Source organism: Harpia harpyja, chromosome 9 (genome assembly GCF_026419915.1).
Source record: "Harpia harpyja isolate bHarHar1 chromosome 9, bHarHar1 primary haplotype, whole genome shotgun sequence".
In the NCBI taxonomy this organism is placed as follows: Eukaryota; Metazoa; Chordata; class Aves; order Accipitriformes; family Accipitridae; genus Harpia; species Harpia harpyja.
In genome coordinates this window covers 20,824,883-20,848,058 of record NC_068948.1, presented here as the reverse complement: position 1 = coordinate 20,848,058, position 23,176 = coordinate 20,824,883, and the positions used below count along the sequence as shown (strand labels likewise).

Here is a 23,176-nt window from a genome sequence, read left to right as displayed (position 1 = left end):
AAAGATGGATGAATGCAAGTTAAAATGCTGAGATGGCTTCAGCTGTTATCAACTCTTATGATCTTTAAATGAGTAAAGAAAACTTAGCCAAAAATTCTTTATTTACAATTTAAATGCACATATATTGTTCTACTCCCATAGTAAAATTACCATTGGAGAGTGATCCAGCAATAAAATGGACAGTTCAAGGCATTTAAATGCTCAAACACTCATAAAGTAACTTGAAACTTAGGAACAAATACAGTAGAAAGCACTAGGACAGATTGCCTTTTTCTAGGACTTCCACTTGCCATCACAGCAGACATGTTGATCTTGTGAAACCTGACACATTAGTCATGACCAGAAGGGCTGCTGCCAACAGCACCTCCATATATAATGTGGAAGTACTGTCAGTACAGATAGAAATGCTTGGGCATGCAGCTTTTTTTAAAAAAAAAAAAAATAAAATTCCTTCAGAAGCTCAGCATCACAGAATGGGCAGAAAAATCTATTTTAAAGCATATAGTATCTTTTGCTTGGAATGAAAATTTGTGTTGTCAAGTGGCCATATTCACACCCCTCTGTTTAATACCTACCAGCTGAAGTTGGCTGCTCAGATAGTAACAGCTCAGATGATAGTTAAACGTTTTCCCATTTACTGGAATCCCAATCTAGTACCTAATACTCAAGCCTAGTCAGTAAGCATTAGGGTGAACCGTGCTAGTCACCAACAGTTTCAGAAGGCGGACCGGCAAAAATTTAGCTTAAAGCTCATCCATGTAAAGATTGGTTTCCTACTGTCCCAATGAGCACAACTTTTACCAAAAAGTGGTTTTCCAGGGTTTTTTTGTGTTGTTTTTTTTTTTTCAGTTCAACATTCTTATGAATAGCCATCAGCAGTTGTCTAGATTTTCAGTTCTACTGCAACAGTAGAATTTCATCTTCAGTGTGCATTTCATCTTCAAAAAAGGGCTGTTAGTCAGAATCCAAATCCTGGATCTCATCATATCCAAATTCCTGTAGAACCTCCTGTCGGTATTTGTTCCATGTTCTTCTTCTGTAACATTGGTCCTCATCACTGAAACTCTCTTCAGACTCTAAAGAGAGAGCATCAACACTTTTAAATTATCCCTTCTTTTTAGTTAAACAATTAGGTTAATCAGATTATTTTAAGCTTCTTGAGTAACTAACAAATACAAAGTCTAAACAACTTCTGTGTTAGGTGAGGTTTGAATTGTGCTTGGAGTGCACTGGGATGGGGAGTTCAGAAAGCAGAGGCAGTGTTTCACAAGCACATGGAGCCAAGTCACCTATTCCTTCTCAAAACAAGCAATCCTTTGCAATTGCAGCAGCCTGAAATGGAGTTCTTAATTTTGACTTTGCAAAAACACTAAGATCCTTTGTAGTTCCAAGAAAGATGATCCTTTTCTAAGCAGATTTAACCCATTATAAGAGCAGAACACTACCCCAGTAGTGCTCAATTAGTTGCTTTTTTAGAAATGGCATGTAGAAAGGATGAGATTTATATGTGCACAGCATGAAAACAAACAGTATTTATGACAGGCATACCTTTTTCTCCATCACCATCTTCCTCGGTTAAGAATTCGTCTTCATCAGGATAATCATTACGCCAGTTATTTTCATCATTTTCATCATCTTCATCTTCATATATTTCCCCTGGAACATGACCATCATCTACCTGCATGTCAACACAAAACGTAACATTCACTGTAAATACAGACACTTGGCATTAAGCGGTTTTTCATCTACCTATACAATACTATACACATCACACAGAGCCAAGAGATATTTATCTACTGCATGCATAAGTAATTCTGCAGTTGCACAAAGCAAACTGCAGAAAGATTTGTGTTGTCAGTATATTCACCATAACAGTGATCTGCTTTAGGTGAAAAATAGTTAAGTCAAGTCAAGTCATGCATTTACATGTTCCACTTCAGCATTTAAATGCTAAGGTTAATGTCTAAATTAATACTGCTCACTTCAGCAGTAGTGTAATAGATCAAGGAAAAGAAAAAGTAGCTTCAGGTTCCCGATATGCAAGTCTATTGATCACAGTACCGATACAATGAAAGACAAAAGCTTACATTTAACTTCCTAACTCCACAGTCACTGAAGGACAGTTCTACTACAAGAAAGTATCTTGTATTAAGATTAAAGTCAAGTCCTCAAATATTGAAAAAGGTGTGTGTGTCCCCTTGCTCCTTTTTTCACTCAACTGTATTTACAACTACATTTTAATTGCTGCCTCCTAATCACAAATGAGATGTGAATTACTTAAGTTTACATTTGTGTGCCAAAATTTATTTGGCAATTTGAAGCCAGACAAATTCTTCTGAGTACCCGAGCACTATCCCTTCAGTTTTCATTGTCATATCATAATTTGTTTGAATCAATAGTAACCTGCAGAACACAGGACTGGCAGTTACAAAAAGCCTAACACAGAAGTCACTGCGCATACATGTAGTAACTCAAAGGATCTTTCTTGGCATGGCAACTTTTGATGATAGGACTTTAAGCATGTTTATTTGTGACCTTTCTATTTAAGAAAGATCTGTTTTCCCACACCCTTACCAGTTCATATTCTTCTCTATAGGGCTGTACAGAAAGGATATTTTGGATCCAACCAGGGGCTGATGTTTCCATATAGTAGATGTCATAAACATACTCATCTTCTTTCTCGTGGTGTTCTTCTTTACCATCTTCAGAAACATTTAAACGCTCACGTATCATCTCTACTGCATTGCAGAGAATCACATCTGGATCAGTCTTCTGCTGAGGAAAAAACAAAATATTAAAAAATGCATATTTCCACTGAAGCTATGCACACGAAGTCTTAGTTACAGCCAACAGTTTTCTTTGTAGACAGTAGCCAACATCTAGCTAAGGATGACATTCTGCAATCTTAGACCGAAACACTTTCCCATTGGAATGCTGATACTTGGAACATTAGCAACCTAGAAGAGAAAGACGCCAAAGAATTTTCCGATTACCGTAGTACTGTGCTCCCACGCCTTGTTTCAGATAATGGGAGAAAACTTCTGGGACAAGTTCATTAGAAACTATTGAAGGGGGTATGACTAATCCTGTACAGCTGTTCATCTGTTTCTGATGACATGTTTGTTGAAAAGACAAGTTTTAAGACAGCCTGTGCTTTGTAAAGCGTTACACTTGCAACACTGCAGGAAATATGTGCATACAGTACCATGGATAATATGCAAGCAGACTATAGTATACAAAGTGTGCAGAAGAAACAATGAAAATGTGACAGATTAACAGGAAAAGGCTGATAGGCCCTACAGATACGCTTTTTATTTCCTTTGTTTCCTCACTTCAACATTAACACAAGAAGAAATTTCTTCAGGCTTTCTCCTTCCTAATAAAATGTATTTATTTGCTTTAGTGACCTGCACTTGAAGGTCTACACAGGCAGGTTTTTGCTGCCAGTTTTTCTCTGCTAGAGCTTTTCAGAATATCTTGTCCAATCCACAGTGGTGTCTCCCAAACTACTCAAGTAATTCTGAGGAACAGCTACACACCAGCCTTTCATTCACTTCTGAATACTTACAGAATGAAAAACAAAGCTTACTCCTTGCTTTCAACGGTTACTACTAGCTCTAAAAGAGTAAGAGGAAAATTCTGATGCTACCTCAGTTTCATTTCTGTTCTTCTAATCAGCAGAGTGATAAGTAACAGTTAACAGATCTCAAACATCTGTTTGAGCTACTTGCTTAATAGAAAGCAAAGTTTGAGAGCAAAGCCCTGAAATAACCTACAAGAAACACTGAAGAATGACAGCTGGTTGGGCTCTTCCTCACCTGGGTATCTTCTTTAACACGAAGCATTTAAGTTTTCCTCAGAGCTGTGATGGGCTGCATAAGTAAAGCATCCACCTGTACTTACATACAGTGAAGGAACTACTAGAGCAAGCACACACCACCCTCTTACCTTCTTTTCCATATGGTTACGAGTCTCTAATACAAAATCTTCTTAACACTCTGTCTGCAGGGCAACCCTACACAGAAGGCAGAGCTTCTTCATACTTAAAACCATGCTAGATACTGAGCAGATGCTCCTCCAGCTGAAAACACACGTAACTCATAATACCAATGAAAACAGGACATAGGGGCTTAAGCAGCCTGCCAAACACCTAGAGTTCTGCTAAAAACAAAATATACAGTGAAACCTTATATGGGAATAATGAGAAGGGGAGGCTCTAAAATATCTTTTCCTTTAATGAATCTTGCCTACAAGTGACACTCCTACGCATCTTGGTAGATGAGAAGACATCGAATTAGATTTTTTCTTTTCTAGTTAGAGAAGAAGTTAATAAAAAAACTTCAGAGATCCACCTGACAGATGAACATGAGAATTTATACATCAGAACACGGTACAGAAAAAACAGGGTTGTACAAGCCCTTCCTGTAGCAGCCAACTCCACGCAGCTGTCTGTCTCAACGTTAGCGCACTTAAGGATCGTCATGGAAGTTACTCCCTGTACAATATTCCAACTTGCAAGTATCTAGTTAAAGCTCCTATTAAATAGTGGAATACTTAAAATGCAAAAAAACTTCCACAGCAGTCAGTCTGCCCACATGTACCAGTCAACAGTGATATCAAAGTACTTCAATTACACTAAGTTCGTTTGCTGACCTGTGGGTTTGCAGCAATTACACTGGAGTCTCCCACCACCTCCTCTTCTTGTTCAATATCAAACAACTGGAATTTCCCACAGCAGTCCGAATGCTTATCAACGGCACCGCTCTCCTTTTGTGAAGCATCTTCCGTTGCTTCAGAGTCTGATCTATCACCATCAATCGATGCCTCGCCATTTATGACAGGTGCAACTGTTTCAGTACAGTTAGGTCGATGGCTGGCTATCACACGATAACGGTTTTCCTTCCTTCTCACTTGCTTGGAAGAGCGGAGTTCCTGTATGATTCGCTGAGTGCTTCCTAAAGAGGGTCGCAGACTTTGAGCTGCTTTGTCTCGAGTGATCACTTCTTGAACATATTTCTGAACTGGTTCATTCTGGGTAGAGGAACAAAAAGAAGGAGGAATATAATGACACCATCAACATAGTAAGCCACATTCCTTTCTAGAAGTGATTCGTAACTGCTATTACTGGTGCTTCCTATTTGAGGACTGTGGTACCAACGTTCCTAACAACATTCAAGTAGCTTCTACTACTGCTTTAAGCAACACAACTATCATCATATTCTCTTGATATGGGGAAAAAAAGTGTAAGATATTTGTAAATTTTAAGACTGTTTCAATTTGATTTTTAAACAATATACTTTGTGGTACAGAATAACCCTCCAAACAAAAACACGTGCCTTTGGAAGACTGTGATGGTCCTAAATTTAAGGCATAATATCCTTTACAGTCTCCTGTAAAGACCAGTTCCCAAGAACAACCACTTTTATTCAACATAAAAGGCTGTACAGTGGATGGAAGTTAGCCTTGTAGGGCTGATGAGCTTCAGCACCTCAAACAGCAGAAATTGAGGCTTCGCTTACTATTCCGTGGTAAATACAGAAAGGTCAGTGTTGAACACAGCTCTTCACGGTGGTCACTGCGTGCTACGTTCCTTTTAACTAACAGCCTGCTCTGCTCGCAGGTATGATGCTGCTGCTGCGCAACCGGCCGGTCAGAGAGTAGGGAAGGGAAGGCCGCCGTGCCCTTCTTGAGCGGCAGAGGACGGCATCTCGCATCGAGACGCTGCTCTCCCGGCTACGAGCAAGGCCTTCCCAGCCACAGGGGATCCGGAAAGAGGCGCGCAGAGCGCCACCGTAAACCTGGAGAGAGCGCGCTGCTTGCCAAAGCCCCTGCGGGAGCACGACGAAGCGCCCCGGCCGCATCAAACGGCCCCCGCCCGCCTGAAGCGCGGCCCCGGCCTACGCCTACACCGGCCGCGGTACCTTGGAGGACACGGTCGCCACCAGCTTGAAGAGGCTCCTCTCCACCGGCTGGGCGCCGCCGCACTCCGTGCGCAGCCGCTTGCAGGCGAGCAGCAGGGCCTCGGCCGGCTCCGTCCCGCCGCGCTTCCGCTTGACGCGCAGCACCGCCGCCTCCATGGCGCCCGCGCGGCACGGCGGGAAGGGGCGGGCACTGCCGGCGGCTCGCCTGCCCCCCCCGCCCTCCCGCCGCGCGGTGCATGCCGGGCAGGTGGCGGTCGGCGGGCTGAGGCAGTAGGTGGCGGTGGCCGCGCCGGCGTGGGGCCCTGAGGGGGAGGTGAGGCCGCGGCGCCGGTTTCGGGCGGGGGAGAGTGAAGAACGCGCTCGCCGTCTCCCTTCGCAGCTCCCTCCTGAGGCGGGGGAAGGTCCGGGCCTAGGCTGCTCTGCTCGCGGCCGGGCCCGTCCCGAGGTGACGCCCGCCCCCGGCAGAGCTGCCGCTGCCCGGGCGCGGGGAGCGTCGAGCAGGTGCTTGGCTCCGGCTTGGGCCTCCTCTCCGTGGCCCGGCGTCCCGGCGGGGAGGGCACTGCGGCCGCCGGTCCCCGCGGCTCTGCCGCTGCCCAGAGTTTGCGGGTCCCTCCTGACACCCTAGAGAGGGTGGTTGGCCTCCCCCGGTCCGACGTGCATCGCCTTGGGGACAGATGTTTTTCCTTGAGAATTGACTGGTGGCGTTTTTTTCTGGGCTGAGTTCCTGAACAGGGCTGGGTGACAGGTTTGCTGTAGCTAAAGTGATGTCTGTTGTTTTCACTTGAAGTTTTGTGGGTTTTTTTTTTCCACAGCCAGTATTTGGGTATTAAACTGAAGCCAAAGCAGCAAGACCACACGTAATACATAAATAACATAAATTGAGATTGAATATGAAGACCTTTTGTGGAAGAGCTAATCCAACCACTGGTGCAATGGAGTGGTTAGAAGAGGATGAGAACTATGACTACCATCAGGAAATTGCAAGGTATGCTGGAAAAAATAGCTTGTTGTTCCACTAAATCTACGAAAAAGAGCAAACCCAACTTGTTTTTATGACAGTTTTTGGGTTTGTCTCTGTAGAAGCTCCAAGGGCACAAAATGAACAGACTGTAGGACAGTCTAAACGTTACAGTGCCCTGTGTTGTACAGGGCAGAACTGTAAATGTAGAATTTTGTAAAGTACTCTCCAAGTAGTTTCCTTCTAAATTTTTTTAAATGTTTTCCGAGGTGGTTATCTTAATGCTGACAGTGACTGAGTTGTGGCAAAATGCATTGACTAAATTTCTTTTAAATCCCAAGTACAACAAATAATTGCCAGTTTTCTGTTCCTGTAGTGACTTTTTCAGAGCTTAATGTAACACCCAGAGAAATTGGGAAGATTAGATTTTGGGGTATTTTTAAGTAGTGCGACCCATGAAGAAATGGGAACCAAAGAAATTTAAGTCTTGGTAACAAATGATAGACCATTATTAGGCTGTCTTTCATTGCTATGTATTGCTCTGAATGAACCTCCATCTGTCCCAGCTGTTATTTCACAGCTGTTTGTCCATAGGTTCATGTATTGGGTCCATTGCTGAAGAGAGAATATATGCCAGCAGTTAATGAGTTCATTTGTATGCTGATGACCAGATCAGTGAAATGATGTTATTCCTTAAATTTGGGAAACAGTTCAGATCCTCAAAGAGTGTGTCAGTTTTCTGTGCATTTATGGGCCATGGGGACCAGGTGCCTTAATAAGAGAAAACGAAGGAGGCTATATAAGATCTAGCAGTTTTGTTGTGCTTTGCAGTAGTCAAATTTTGACTTGAATTTTTTTTTTATTGTAGGTCACGCTATGCAGATATGCTTCATGATAAAGACAGAGTAAGTATAGGAGCAAAAAAACTTGAATGGTGAGAAAATACGCATTTCCTTTCTCTTGAATAGATGTCACTGCATGATTATACAGGTTTCTCTGAAAGATGAAATGATCAAATTTGTACCCTTTAAGATACCAGACCTGTTCTTAGACCAACATCTGACTATAGTGTTCTGTTGTTTACTGCAGAACATGATATTTACATTCAGTAGCTGATTTTTGCTGTTCTATGTTTGACATTTTTGACAGAGAGCTCATTAGATGAAATTTCAAAGGCTGTAAATGTGAATCTAGGCTTTTTAGTTCTTATAGGAATGTAAGTAAAGTCTAACTTTATTATTTTGTGGTATTTTTAGCTCTTATTTACTGCTTAAGATTGAGAAGAAAATTGTGGTACCATATCTACAGGCATGATAAAGTTTGGAGTGAATGGTTTAAATGTTCTTTCTGCTCTAGCCATTTAGTCAACCATTTAGTCAATAACCTTTTTAAAGACTTTTATGGTGTCTATACTATGAGTCTTGAATTCATACTGAGTTGAAACATGCCAGAGGGATCAGGCATTTAATAAGCCATGTAGAGACAGCAAGTTGTGTCTAAGTAATTAAAACAACTCTACTGGAATTATGTATCAAAAGTGTTAACTAGAATGGTTTGGAAAGGGATCCAGCAGACCTTCCAAATTTATAAGGTCCAAAGATAGCGTATTATTTGGAAGGGTTTGATAAATCATTTGGAAAGGAATGTCTTACAATAGACTGTTATGGAGTAAATATAAGCATATATTTCAATAAGTATACTGTAGCTGACAGATGGCAGGATTTGGTTTTTTCCCTGTTGTTATTGCTGGTATGCATGTAGCCCTCCTTAATGGCACTTAACCAAAAGCTGGTATTTAATGTTTTCCAGTAGATGGAGAGGGGACTCTAAATCCAAGATACTTCAGCTCTTTTGCTGTCATAAGCACTGTGTGACTATTTGAGTGCTGCTGCAGGGGAAAAATAATGAGAAAAACAGTAATATCTCACATGGATCTTACTATTATTTTTATATCTAGAAAACGTTTTGCATTTGTAAATTATGTATGCACTGCAAGTAGCTGATTGATCAATGATGAGTGAATAGTGTGATAAAAATTGACGTGCTTTAAGTGGACTGATCCCTCCAAAACCACTTGCTTTTGCTGAAAATGGCTTTGGTATGACTACCAGCATAAAGAATGCCTGTAGGCTTTCTCCTAATTATAAACTCATAATCTGAGAATACAAGATTTCTCCACAAAAGTTAGAAGTATAAATAGATAAAAGGTTGCTGATCTCTTCCCCCCCTCCTCCACAGAATACAAAGTATTACCAAGGTATTCGTGCTGCAGTGAGCAGAGTAAAAGAAAGAGGTGAGAAAGCAATTGTTCTAGACATAGGGACTGGCACAGGGCTCCTGTCTATGATGGCAGCTTCAGCAGGTGCAGATTTCTGCTATGCAGTTGAGGTAAGCATTTGTTACTGGTTGCACATACTTTTGCATGCATGTTCATAGCCTCTTTTTAGAGCTTTAGTACAGTTGTTCTGTCTGAATGATCAGTGCTGTGGATGCATTTGCTATTTTGTATTGTGGTTTTTGAAGTGCGAGTTTGATGCTTTTATGTGTGTGAAAAAGACTTAGATGTTACAAGAATATGGTTGAAAAGACAATACATTTTTCATTCTTGGGATAGCTTCTGCAAATGTACAGATTAACATTATTAAGTTGAGTTTTATAGTGTTCTGTCTTCTCTACTTATCAAAACTCAAGTGTAATATGGAAAACTTGATGATTAATGTTTTTGAAAAATGTGAGTATTCTCAAACTACATTGCTGATCTTCGTAAGTTTCAGCTCTTGGAGATGGGTTCTCAGACCCACTTAATCATAACATGGACCCCATCTTAATGAAGAGACTGTCTCAACTGTCTCAAACTTATTTTTCCATTTCTTTGTGATTAGCTAGAGCATCTCCTGTTGTATTGGCCATTAAAAGAAACATCCTGATGGTCATTAGCCATCATTACTTATATTAAGGATAACAGGAACATTTTGGCCAGTTAAATTTTTTTTTTTTACACATTTGAAAAAACAAAGAGAAGATTAATTTGTCTGTAGATCATAGTTGAAAGGGTGCACTGTGATTTTTATCCAAGTAAAAATTTACCTTTTTTTTTTTTTTTTAATCTAGGATTTTATCCTATGATCATTTTTCAGGGACAGTCATCTTTCATATAGGCACAGGAAGCAATAAGCTCCAGAATAAATTTGTTCACAGCCAGTCATAGGGAAGAGGCAGTGTCAAGAAGTGATGTGGTAGGAGGGGTCTTTTGTCTTCTGCTTAGTAGTTTATTGACCACTCTGGCAGAGGAGGATCACTAGCTTGTGGGAGGAAGGGAGGCCCATGATGGAAAATAAAAGCCTAATCTGAAAAGTCTGAGAGCTACTGTATTGGCATTCTAATAGCAATACATTATTCCAGTTCTGGAACTTAGGCTAGGTTTCAGAGTGGCCACAAATTTCTTTTCTTAAGTAGTCAGGCTGTGTGGCTGAGTAGAATATTTAAAATTTTTGAGTTTAAAAACTGGATATGGATGTTAAGCCCTTTCAACACATTCTTCATTGTTCTGCTATTTTCAAGCTAGATATTTTCTCTGCTTCATTCTAAATTAAATAAAAATTCTCTTCACGGTTACGCTGTTAATGAAAGCAGATTTTTGGCATGCTTAAGTGATCATGTCAGTGCTGGTTGTTTGGGGTTCTTTTATTTTATGTATTTATTTGTTTTATAGCTTGAGCACATACGTGTCTCTTGGGGCCTCTCTTGATGCATATATCTTTATTTTTTAAAATAACAAATTTGTTTAATGTAAATGCTAAAATATTCTTAATGGGTATTCTTGTCTTTCACAAGTTAAATTTGAGTAGCTTTTGGAGACAGCTGATAGCTTGTAACAGTGACATTGGAGCTCTATGAACTTTTGAAGTGAGGCTTGATGTCTTGTTTCATGGTAATGAATTTCAAACATAGGAAAAGATACAGAAGATGTTAAAATTTTTGCAGGACTAAATATGCTGCATTTTGTGTTGGTGTCCTTTCATTTCTGAAAGCTAATGTTAGCTTACTAGTTTGTTACACTCTTGCCATTTACAGGTTTTCAAGCCCATGGCTAACGCTGCTGTGAAGATAGTAGAGAAAAATGGTTTTCGTGACAAGATCAAAGTAATCAACAAGCACTCTACTGAAGTCATAGTTGGCCCAGGTGAGAAAAATAGGCTAGGGTTAAAAAAAATTAGCAAGTACCTCAAAACCATGAAGGAATATGTCTTTTTCTTACTTGTCAAATGTTTTTAATTAAAACAAGCAAACCCTTTACTCTCTAGAGAGTAACACTGGAAATTTACTTCAAAAGGAAGTGTTGTAATAGTATTTCAGTAGTCATTTGTATTTCATAGTAAACTTCTAAAGGAAAATGATTTGCAGTCTTCAGCAGGTTTTCTAACAGGAATAAGTTTTTGAATGACTTGTGTTTTCAGTGTAGCATCTTCTTGAAAAACTTACATAAAGTCTTAATTTTACAATATTAAATTGTGTCTTTTAGATGGAGATATGCGATGTCGTGCAAACATCCTGGTAACAGAATTATTTGATACAGAGCTGATAGGAGAAGGAGCTTTACCAACCTACGAGCATGCACATAAATACCTTGTACAGGTAAGAAAACAGGAATTGGTAGTGTGTCAGATTTATCCCTAGAGAAACTCTTTTGTCATTTTTGGAGTGGCATAGCGATTATACTTGATTTAGGCTTCTATATCATTTATAAATATATCATCAGCTGTGCTAATTTCTTATTCAGTGAATAATTTACTTGATTCATTCCTAGAATAAAGCTATTGGAGTACATATTGTAAATCACAGGCTCTGAAATTACACTTAGTTTCTTTGTATTAAAACCAGTAACTTGCTGGTTAACAAATGTCTTTCAGAAAGGCATCCAGTTCTGATTTGGAGCTTTTCTTAGTAGTCTGTTCCAATGACAAATAATTCCCAAGATGTTTTAAAAAATGAATTTCTTTTCTTTTCTTCTCCTAAATTTGGGGGGCTTCACCTCCCAGGCACTGATTGTTTGGGGTTTTTTTTTACTCTGCATGTTTTTTGCCTGTGTGTCCTGGTTTCAGCTGGGATAGAGTTAATTTTCTTTCTAATAGCTCGTATACTGTTACCTTTGGGTTCAGTATGAGAAGAATGTTGAGAACACACTGATATTTTCAGTTATTGCCAAGTAATGTTTATATTAAGTCAAGGATTTTTCAGTTTCTCATGCCCAGCCAGCAAGAAGGCTGGAGGGGCACAAGAAGTTGGGAGGGGACACAGCCAGGGCAGCTGACCCAAACTGGCCAAAGGGGTATTCCATACCATGTGATCTTATGCGCAGCATATAAACTGGGGGGAGTTGGGCTGAGGAGGGGATCGCTGCTCGGGAACTAACTGGGCATCGGTCAGTGAGTGGTGAGCAATTGCATTGTGCATCACTTGTTATGTATATTCTGATTCTTTTATTATTATTGTCATTTTATTATTGTTACCATTATTAGTTTCTTCTTTTCTGTTCTATTAAACTGTTCTTACCTCAAACCACAAGTTTTACCTCTTTTTTTCCAATTCTCTCCCCCATCCCACTGGGTGGGGAGAAGTGAGCGAGCAGCTGTGTGGTGCTTAGTTGCTGGCTGGGGCTAAACCACAACATTGTGGAAATACTGTAAACACTGTAATCAAATTAATATCCACTGGGTTTTTTTGACACATAATCTCTGGGTATAATTTTAGGGCTTTCTCTTTTACCCTTTCTAATTTTTCCCTTTAATCAAAATGTGGATGGCAAAACTTTATTTAGGTTTCTAAGTTTCATTTCACCAGTTTTACATATAAAAACAGTAGTACTCTATAACTTTTTACTGCTTTCAATGTATAACTCTAAATTGTAATTAGTTTTTTTTGTAAAAGCATTGTTCTTGGACTTCACAGTTAGCTCTTAGTTCACAGTGCTTTTTTAGACCAACTTACGTGTTTTCAACCCTTTAAATATGGATACAGAGTTGTTATTGAATAAATATTTGAGCCATTATTTTTCTTATTTACTCATTGCAATCACAAAGTTGTTTTGATGTTGATAGCTTAGTAGTTATCTGCCTTGAGAAGCTCAAGATAGATCTCATCTCAGAAGGAGAATGGAAATAGGTGTTTAACTGAGGCTAGTAAAATGATACTGTTGCATGGTTAATAAAGTAATCTGGCCTTGCTGAACCACACTGAACAGGATAGATACATGTATCATATTTTACAGATAGAGACAAAGTGAAAGTGCTTTGATGTTACAGAAGTCTCTGAAATAATTTGTGTTTAAGATTTCAAAGCTCCCAGTCCAACTTTTGTTTTTTCAATTTATTTAATTCTCATGCTTATTAATATGGCAAATTTGTTGAATGCATTTACCCTTTGTTTTGAACACTCAGGAAGGATGTGAGGCAGTGCCTCACAGGGCAACAGTGTACATCCAAATAGTGGAATCCAAAAGAATGTGGTCCTGGAACAAACTGTTGCCTGTTCATGTCGAAGCAGAGGATGGTGAAAAAATTATTGTCTCCCCTTCAGAAATGGAGAACTGTCCAGGTGTTCCTTCTGTTTGTGATATCCAGCTGAACCAGATGCCATTGAATGACTTCACTATCCTTAGTGACGTGGTGCCAATGTTCAGGTAAGGTAGGCATTGTTTTGTTCAAAACAAAATTTTCCTGTTAAGCCTTTTATATAAGTTGTGTGGTCAGCTTAGGAAGCTGGTGAGAATTTCTGAAGAATGCTGAACTATTTCTTTTTACAATTTTGATGTTTCTCTGCAGTGTGGATTTCAGTAAGCCAGTAAGGAGTGCTTCTACCTACTACAGAGTGCAGCTGGAGCCTGTAAAATCTGGCAAGGCACAAATCATACTTTCCTGGTGGGATATTGACATGGACCCCTCTGGGAAGATAAATTGCACAATGGCTCCATACTGGGTAAAATCCACTTCTGCTTTCCAGGTAAAATACTGAGCCTTCAGATGCTATCATCAGATGACTACCAGTAATTATCTTGAGTAAAGGCCATACTGGGTGTTTTAAGCAGCTGTCCCTTAAACTGTATAGGAACTTTGCTAATGTTTTATGTATTGGAAGATGCTAAACAAGCAAAGCATAGAAATGTTATCTTTAGTATGCACCTGTTTTAGGTTTTCTTTAATGTAAAACTTACCTTTAAGCTTTAATATAAAGCTTAAAACCTGAAGCTCTCTTCCAGACATTTCATTTTATTTAATTTCATTTTATTTTAATAAAGATTTTCACATATTTTTCCTTAACTAGTCTCTATCCCTGGTCAAAATATTAGTCTCTGGTTTGCTTCCATGTAGTTCTTCTATTAAATTTTCAAGTAAGTGTTAAGTTTATGGTAATATATTTATCCTCCCATAAAAAAGTCTGGTGTGGGGAAAATGCTGGGTTGATACTGGATATTTAGAGGAACAGGAGATCACTATTAAATTAAATTCACATGTTTTTGTATGAATGTATTTACTAGTAGGATCAACTTAGTCAAAAGGAAGCTACAAAATCATTGTTTGCACTTACCGTGTTTGAGAATAAAATTTGAAACTATCAAGCTTTAGGGCATTCATTCAGCTTAGAATGAGCGATCAGCTTTGAATATTTGCAGTGCAGAAAATAGCTTTTTGAAACACAAAATAGTTGCTGTCATATCAGAGTGACACTGAGTGACCTCATTTGATGCATGAGGCTCCAACCACTGGTCACTGTCAGCAATTCAGTACAGGTTTCTAACATAAGTGAACTATAGAGGCGAAACTGCATTAATAAATGCAAAGTCTATTTTGGATTTGTTTTTCCTTTGATTAAAATACAAGCTTAGCTAGTCAGCAAGCCAGTGGTCTCAGGCTTGTTCTGTTGTAAGAAATCTATATAAAGTACATTTATTCAACATATGATATTAGTCCTTATTCAGCCTTGCTGACGTGAACAAGATTCTTTCAACTAGTCGTACATCAGTGCTTCAAAGTTGTGCCCATTTTACTAATTGATTTCCTGCTATTTGTTTACTTTCCATTTACTATTTATGAGTTAATTCCAAAGGTTTTGTTTATCAACCCTTTTCAGTGGAGAGATCACTGGATGCAGTGTGTGTATTTTCTTCCAAATGAGGAGCCAGTTCTCCAGGGTGAGACAGTATACCTGACTGCCTGTCGTGATGAGTACTCGGTGTGGTATAAGCTGCAGAAAGCTAGGTAACAATACGTGTGTGTGAAAACAGGTGATGTTTTATTCCAAGCTCAAGTATTTGCTGCTCTTAGAGCAGCTATTTTGTAGAAGAGCAAGATAAGAACCTAAAGACTAGAAAATTATTAAAAGCCACTTCACGGGCAATGCACAGGTAAAAAAAACACATGATGCATAAAAACACAGTTGAAGTTTGGACTGCAGGCTCCTGCCTTATGCCTGGTGGCATTCTGAGACAGAGAAACAAAAAACACTCATGGTAGGTTCCTGGAAATCCTGAAATATAGCTCAGCTGAGCTGGTGTATAGGTAAAGGAGTGAAATAATTGCCATTCAGTTTCTTTTCATTTTCTATTTTCTTAGTCAGCACTGTATTTTTGACATTAATGCCTTTTGCTCAAATTAAAAGGAGCTTAATCATGTTGGTTGTGATTACAATAGCAGCCAACATCTTTAAAAATCAATGCCAGCTTTAAAAGTTAATGCCTGAATTTTGTGTGCCTTTTTTACTTAGGAATCCAAATGAGTAACTTTTTTCTAAAAGGTCAAAGCCTAAAATACCTAACCATCACAATCAGTGGGAAAGTTTGGGGGGGTTCTTTGTTTTGTTTTTTAAAAAAGGTGAAAATTTGCCCTTCTTTTCATTTGGAAATGCAAAGCTAAAAAAAGGTCCCTGCAGAACTAGTAAATTTGAACAACAGTGGACTCCATATACATTGATGTGCATACTAGCTAAAATGCATAAATGTACCTGTTTGCAAAAACATGTTACTGATGCAATACAATTTATTGAAATTTTTTTTGCAGAGGAGCAGAGGAGAATAAAGCAGATGTTTGTGTTGAGAGTCCTGTTTGTAGATGTCAGGCTCATCTTCTTTGGAATAGACCGCGCTTTGGGGCATTAAATGATCAGAACCGAACATGCCAATACATCAAGTCTTTGATGAAAGTGAGTGCATGTTGCCTGTAGTTTTTTTGGCTTCTGTGATAGATGCGTGTATTGTTTTATTTGCAGTAATTATTTATGGAATTTGTTTCTCCCTTGCTAAAGGACTTTGCTGACAAAGTAGATTTTATTTACATCAGCAAATGTAAGTTATATTTTGTCATGAAAACTTTGGTATTGTAAGCAGCCATTTTTGCATAGGAATTTGTAGCAGCTCTGTGTATTTGTTAGAAGAAGTATTGGTAGTTGAATAAAGACACCCAATACATTTTTATGCAAACTTTTTCTGACCTAAAACAAGGGGATTACATGAACGTTTCTTACACTATTCTGTTCTGCTTGAAGTGGTTATATTAATCACTGTATCTCCTAGTCCTTATTTGATATGGAAGTGTATGAAGTGGGGAAAAAATGCCACCAAAATGTCTAGAATTTGAAAACTTTTTCATCTGGAATAGGAATAACAATGACTATTTAATTTCTGTAGGTTCTGAAAACAGATAGTGTTTGCCTCTGTATCAGTGATGGCAGTCTGCTGCCTGTGCTGGCTCACTATCTTGGAGCAAAGCAGGTACAGTACTTCTTCCTGTTTTTCTGATCTTTGCATTTTAGTTTGCTATTTTTAGTTCTCTCATATAGCTCAGCATTTCCAGCCCATTATTTAATTATTTCCAGTGCCTCTTCAGTGACAAGTGAGAAGGAGGCTCCCATTGTGTTGAAGTGGAGGTTAAATTCATCTCCGATCAAGCTGAAGTCTAGGGAGATAAATCATTACCAGTTTTGATGTTTACCAATGTGTAGCCTTGAATGAAACTGGTGTTCCTCATTCCCCACTGATTCCTGTTTGCCATCTTGTATCTTGGTGCTTTTGGAAATACTCTTTCTGCCGATCTAAATGTCTGGCAGTTTTTTTTTTGTCTGCTTGTATGTTTCCAATTCCATAATTGCATTTATTATCTAGTCTGAAATGGAAGGTCTGTAACAGCAAGATAGGAAGCAGTAAGAATACTGAGTCTGTGTGCAAATGAGAGCTACCTGGCTGTCTCACTTATGTATATACTTGATGTGTTCTCTTATAGGGCTCTTCAAACTAAAATCTGTTATAGTTGGACTGAATATCTGGGAATGTGTAATGTAATGTCATCCTGAGGAAGATGCTCGGCAATTCATAGAAATAAACAAACATGCTGAGTTAAACCAGTGATCCATGGCCCGTGTATTTTTGCCTTTAGTAGTGGCTAGTCATAGATGACCAGGAGAGAGGAAATTAATAGGGCATACACAAAGACTTCAATAATATTTTCCTAGCCCTGTAGCAGCATACTGCCTAACTCTTCACCGATTTTGAATAAAACCCAATTTTTTTTTTTCTAAGTTCAAAAGGCTGATGTGCTGCGTTGTACATCTGAGCTCTTTCCAGCTGATACAGTCAGATCATGTTAAACAATGCTTACAAGGAGTAAGCACTAATGGAGGTTGATTTAAGCACACTGGCAATATGCTTGCATTTGTTAAGGAGTATATATATGCCTAGAGCAAATGTTAATATGCTATGTGCATCTTAAAAATGGAAAATAAATATTTGCATTCTGTTGGTTTTTTTCTCGTATGGCTGTGAAAAAGAGCATTATTTAGCCTGTAGTTATTGGGGCTGTTTTTGTTGTTGTTAAAAAGGTACATGACAGTGAGCTGTGGAATAGATGCATGGTTCTTATGAATTATGTTCACTAGGCCATCAAAATAGTTCCTTCATTGTTTGTGTACATATTCAACTAAAAATTATAAAGCTAGTTGACTTACTGTTGTGTATTTTCTTTAGGTGTTTACATTAGAAAACTCTGCTGTGTCCTGTTCTGTCATGGAAAAAGTGAGTATTCAGTTTTCTGTTAAAGCAGTAAATGAACTCATGGCGTTTCTAAGGCTGATGCCTTTGATTGTCCTTGCATCAATTGCTTGGAGGTTAAATCAGTTTAATGAATGTATTTGATCATACAGTTTGACAAGACTGTGGGAGGTGGGATATGTTGGGGGGAAGACTTCTGATTTTTTCCAAGTAGTTGTACAGAGCTGTATGCAAATACTTGGAGGAATACATCCTGTCGGAGATACATCCAATCTCATAGCTTTAGCCACAAGCTGAATCGGCCGCTGGGGAAGTTGAGCTGAGCAGCGGGAATTATGGTTGCCAGTGCTTGATCTCTCCTTGCAGATGCCTCTTGGCTTGTCTGCTTAAGCTGCTGCTCTGCTGCACTCATTGCGTTGGTGATAAAAGCCAAGCTGTTTGTTTCTGAGGATTAGTGGAATGTGAGAGCATTCCGTAGCTTGCACCAGTCTTACCTGGGAAGTGGCATCTAGCAGTTGTGTCTTCCAGCTGAGACAAGCTGGGAATGCCTGCTCTGCTGTTTGGCTCTTAGGAGACAGCAAGCAGTGGGTCTTAACTGCAAGCGATGTTTCAGCTGCTTCCTTGGGGTAGAGCACAGAAGGCCCTGCCAGTGGAGTGGAGGCTGTTCAGGAGAGGCAGCTGATACCTAAGAAGTGACTGGAAGCAGCTTCCCGAAGTCTTCATTCAGCTGTGTCGTGTTTTAGTTGGCACTGTGTATTTGAAAGAGGTGTATCTCAGCATGTGCCTTAGGAGTACAAAAACATTAATGGTAGGCAAATTAGGATGCAAACCTGGTCTCAAACAGAAGCCAAATATGCAGTGTATTCATGGTTGAAGTAATTTTTATCTTTCTTGACTGTCCTTCCCATATGCTTCAAAGTACACATGAATGAAGGTGAGGCAACTTTTGTGTTACCTGCCTTTTTATGTACTTAATTGAAGGAATACATAGGGCATGCGCTTTAGTTCACTAGGTGTGACATGTTGGCTCTAAGTCCATGCACCCTTCAAGAACAGACTTGTATCATCCTGGTGAGTTTTGGTAGGCAGTTTTTCAAAAATGTCTTTGGGCTATTGGTTTCTCTTTTGTTTATTTTAGTAAAATCATTAGTTTAGTATGGGTTTGAGTCTCTGCTGTAGCTTTTGACAAAGACAGTATGCTACTTTTTCCCAGTTTTTTAAAGCAAATCATCTTGACGATAAAATTAAAATAATAGAAGCACGTCCCGAGTTGCTGACGACTTCTCATTTGGAAGACAAAAAGGTATGTTACAGTTGTCCAATACTGAATTGCAGTGGGGTGGTGGGGAGTGGAAAGTGAAAATGAATCTTGCTTTCCTACTGTGCTACTGTAACCACAATGAATCCCATTATATCCCAGTTCATATAAAGTGTAATGAGTAGATGGTTCATACCTTGTCCCACTGAAACTAAATGAAGCTTAGTGTAAAGACTGTGGGAGGGTTTTCACTTTGTTTTTGAAAGGGTATGACTTTCCCTTCCTGCATATAATCTATACCAGTTGTAAGGGCAGTTAAACTGGTTTAACCGCATATGTTCTACCAGGCTGTAGCTCTTCTTTCTCAAGCCACTCAGAAGATTGCAGTCTATTTGGAAGTACTAACATCCTTAAATTAAAAACTCCAAAATTCTATGACTCTTACTACAAAGCCTTCCAACATAAAACTGCAATATTTTCTCAAACTTTGTTGCAGGGAAATTGATTTTAAAATTTGCTAACTAAAACCACAAAAATATGTCTGTTGCCAATTGTATGAAGTTTAACACAGCCAAGTGCCGGGTTCTGCACTTCGGTCACAGCAACCCCATGCAGCGCTCCAGGCTTGGGGAAGAGTGGCTGGAAAGCTGCCCGGCAGAGAAAGACCTGGGGGTGCTGGTTGATAGCCGGCTGAATATGAGCCAGCAGTGTGCCCAGGTGGCCAAGAAGGCCAATCGCATCCTGGCCTGTATCAGGAACAGTGTGGCCAGCAGGAGCAGGGAGGTGGTTGTTCCCCTGTACTCGGCACTGGTGAGGCCGCACCTCGAGTACTGTGTTCAGTTTTGGGCCCCTCACTACAGGAAAGACATTGAGCTGCTTGAGCGTGTCCAGAGAAGGGCAACCAAGTTGGTGAGGGGCCTTGAGCACAAGTCTTATGAGGAGCGGCTGAGGGATCTGGGGTTGTTCAGTCTAGAAAAGAGGAGGCTGAGGGGAGACCTTATCGCTCTCTACAACTACCTGAAAGGGGGTTGTAGTGAGGTGGGTGTTGGTCTCTTCTGTCAGGTGTCTGGAGATAGGACAAGAGGAAATGGCCTCAAGTTGAGGCAAGGGAGATTTAGGTTAGATATTAGGAAAAATTTCTTTACTGAGGGGGTTGTAAAACATTGGAATGGGCTGCCCAGGGAAGTGGTTGAGTCACCATCCCTGGAGGTATTCAAAAAGCGAGTGGACAGGGTACTCCAGGGCATGGTTTAGGGGGCATGGTTAATGGTTGGACTTGATGATCTTGAAGGTCTTTTCCAACCGAAATGATTCTATGATTCTATGATTCTATATGCAGTATGCATTAATTAAATCCTTATGGAACAGTAGAAGTTTTTATCTAGATGACTTCACTTGCTATATTGCATCGTCAACTATTGAAGATACAAACAGCCTGTGTTACTGAGTTGTTGTTCTTTATTTTAATGCTTTTTATCTCCTCCTTTCTTTGCCAAGATTTCTGTTCTTGTGGGAGAGCCATTTTTTACTACGAGTTTGTTGCCGTGGCATAACCTGTATTTCTGGTATGCTAGGACATCTGTGACCAGTCACCTTACCAGCAATGTCACCGTCCTACCTCAGTCTGCGTCTTTGCACATGATGATTGTGGAATTTCAGGTGAGATTGTTCAGAGCTATCCATTACACAGATTCACTTAAAATTGAGTACCCTGCCAGGATTTTTTAACGACAAGTTTATCTCGTCTTAATACTGTTCACGTCAATATGTTTTGCACTTGCCACCTGAGAAAAGAATATTTGACATCTTGAAGAGGAGTTTTGCTATTTCAGCCATCTCTTGTCAGAAAAATAATTTGAATAACTTTACCATTTTAAATGAAAGGGCTGAATGTTTTTAAATAGTTCTTTAGATTAGAGAGATATTGCTGAAGCATGTGAGAATTGTGATTATTTATAAAATCAGATATTCTGCAAAATAACAGGTTTTAAAATGATGCTTTATAAGACTAGGCAGGATTCATAATTGCATGTTCTTTTTTTTTAACCACTTGAGGCTGTGCACAGTTCTAAATTTGAGCATAATATGGGTCACATCTTAAAAATACTTTGAAAAGTCATCTTCCAGAAATTGTACAAAGGTATAAACTTCTTTGCAGTTATTAAGGACTTGGTCAGTAAAGATTGTGGAGTTCACCTACAATAACAATGGAAATAAAATAAGTACTTTCATAATTAATATGCAAAGTTTTTGTCCAGTAACTTAAGTGAAGGAACTCTTTAGTCTGAAATTGCATAACTAAATTGTACATATCTGTAAATTAAAAAACAGCCTATAATCTAATGTATTTTCACATAAACATAACCTTCAGTTTATCTGTTAAAAATGCCAGCTCTTTTCTTCCCTCTGGTTCGCTAGCTGTGTAGTTTTGTGTCTGAGCCCTTAATGGTTTCCTTATTCAAATGCTCTTTAACTTTGTTCTCTTACTCCCGCCTTTGATTTGTGCATGTGAAAATATGTACGTTCTTTTTCCCTCTGAGACTAATCAACTATGCTGCATGTTTTTACATACCTTTTTGCTTTCTGCAAAAATTTAGAGAATTTAAATTTATACTGAGTAAATAATGTAAATCTGAATCTGTACTGAGTAAATAATGTAAATCTGAATCTTGTAATAGGAAGCAGATGTTTAAGACTAATCAACAGTAATCAGATTGAAATAAGCAGTTAATTTTAATTCCATGCTTTCTTATCTAGAGGATTTGCTTCCCTAGAACTCAAAGAATTTTGTAAGGAAGTAAGCATTATTCTTTTCATGTCCTGGTTGAGGAAACTGAAGCCTGCCAAGTGATGACTTAAGGTTATTTAGCAATCTTGTAGCAGAATGTAGAGTAACATTCATGTCACCCAAACCTCTGTTTTACACTTTTATGTACAGGGTTGTGTTCAGAGATGATTCCACATAGTTATTTTGGTAGAACATTTAACCTGTGTTTCGTTCCATTAAGCTCTTCCAAAAGCTATTGCTTTAATTTCACATTTTCCTTTGTTCAGTGGTGAATCTAGACTCAAAGACTAGCATCTGTGGGGTTTTTTTAAATAACCTATGCATTTACCAGTTCTTGGTTAGACAGAAGGAAGAGACATGTTTTAAGGTATTCTGCAGAACTGGTTCTGCAGGCTGTTCTGTCTTGTCAGAATAGGGGTATGTCATTACAGTTAAGCAATTAGCAAAAGCTAGATCCAGGAGAAGGAACTGAATGACGTTACTTCAGTTATAAACCTGTTTAGTCCATAATTGCATTTAGGGAGCAGGATGCTACCTGTCTGATTTGATAGTTCTGTCAGGCATACCATTCAGAGATTCTAGTTCATGCTGTATTCAGGCATAAATTGTAACAGCATTTATTTAAATTTATAGTAGTCCTGCTGCCATCTTGTAAAGCAGGAACATTTGAAGTTGCTAAGTGCAACAATAGGCAGGTAATAAAATGTATATATCCACAGCTAGTGAATGTTCTTGTTCTATTAAGAGACAATTAATGCAGTCTAAGGAAAGGCAAAAGTTGAATTGAATCATTGTCTGTCCAGTGGATTGCTAAAGTCAATGAGAGGCATAGTATGAAGTGCCTAAAATGATTTTACTAATCTTTAGAGTGCTAAAGGGAAGCGTGGTAGTCCAGTAGGCTGTAAGATGTTTAATACAACTGGGAGCACATACCTGTGCTGGGTAGTGGAAATGGGGGGGCTGTAAGGATTTAACTTTGGCAAATCCATACCTACTCTAAAGTAAACTATGCACAGAGATGGTAGGAAATGTGGCACATTCTTTAGAGCAGTTGAAAACAGTGGCTAAAGAATTAACTAACTTGCAAAATATTTTCCCAGAATTACACTGTGTTCTGATTCTTGCAGTAGTTCTAATTGTTTAGGAATGTATAGATAGTAAAGAGTCTTTATCTGGCTTGTTACCAAAGGTCTAATCTACAGCTAAAATTATTCTT

General features: G+C 39.1%; 2 protein-coding genes across 7 annotated transcripts in view; one reads left to right on the top strand and one right to left on the bottom strand.

Moving 5' to 3' along the window:
* Nucleotides 1-83: 83 nt before the first annotated feature.
* SLC7A6OS (solute carrier family 7 member 6 opposite strand) lies at nucleotides 84-6,105 on the bottom strand. Of its 2 annotated transcripts, none has more exons than XM_052796282.1 (5): nucleotides 5,922-6,105; nucleotides 4,654-5,031; nucleotides 2,575-2,775; nucleotides 1,549-1,678; nucleotides 84-1,076 (listed from the first exon to the last, which is right to left on the bottom strand). In XM_052796282.1, exons 1-5 carry the CDS (start codon nucleotides 6,075-6,077, stop codon nucleotides 955-957), a joined length of 987 nt encoding a protein of 328 aa, XP_052652242.1. In that variant the 5' UTR covers nucleotides 6,078-6,105; the 3' UTR covers nucleotides 84-954. The 2 variants fall into 2 exon arrangements, with proteins under 2 accessions (XP_052652242.1, XP_052652243.1); XM_052796283.1 differs by having other exon boundaries at nucleotides 2,575-2,772.
* Nucleotides 6,106-6,254: 149 nt separating this feature from the next.
* Nucleotides 6,255-23,176, top strand: part of PRMT7 (protein arginine methyltransferase 7) — a 46,996-nt gene continuing 30,074 nt past the window's right edge. For 4 of the 5 annotated variants that reach the window (XR_008236458.1, XR_008236457.1, XR_008236459.1 and 1 more), the window contains exons 1-13: nucleotides 6,257-6,906; nucleotides 7,748-7,784; nucleotides 9,118-9,267; nucleotides 10,954-11,062; nucleotides 11,402-11,514; nucleotides 13,317-13,558; nucleotides 13,701-13,878; nucleotides 15,007-15,134; nucleotides 15,933-16,074; nucleotides 16,559-16,642; nucleotides 17,891-17,938; nucleotides 19,128-19,217; nucleotides 20,670-20,831. Coding sequence is in view for 1 of the 5 variants with exons in the window: in XM_052795386.1 (XP_052651346.1) it covers nucleotides 6,812-6,906; nucleotides 7,748-7,784; nucleotides 9,118-9,267; nucleotides 10,954-11,062; nucleotides 11,402-11,514; nucleotides 13,317-13,558; nucleotides 13,701-13,878; nucleotides 15,007-15,134; nucleotides 15,933-16,074; nucleotides 16,559-16,642; nucleotides 17,891-17,938; nucleotides 19,128-19,217; nucleotides 20,670-20,831 (1,578 nt within the window). In the remaining 4 variants the exon portion in view is untranslated. Of the gene's footprint in view, nucleotides 6,907-7,747; nucleotides 7,785-9,117; nucleotides 9,268-10,953; nucleotides 11,063-11,401; nucleotides 11,515-13,316; nucleotides 13,559-13,700; nucleotides 13,879-15,006; nucleotides 15,135-15,932; nucleotides 16,075-16,558; nucleotides 16,643-17,890; nucleotides 17,939-19,127; nucleotides 19,218-20,669; nucleotides 20,832-23,176 lie in introns of all 5 variants that reach the window. The other variant, XR_008236460.1, reaches the window with a different exon arrangement.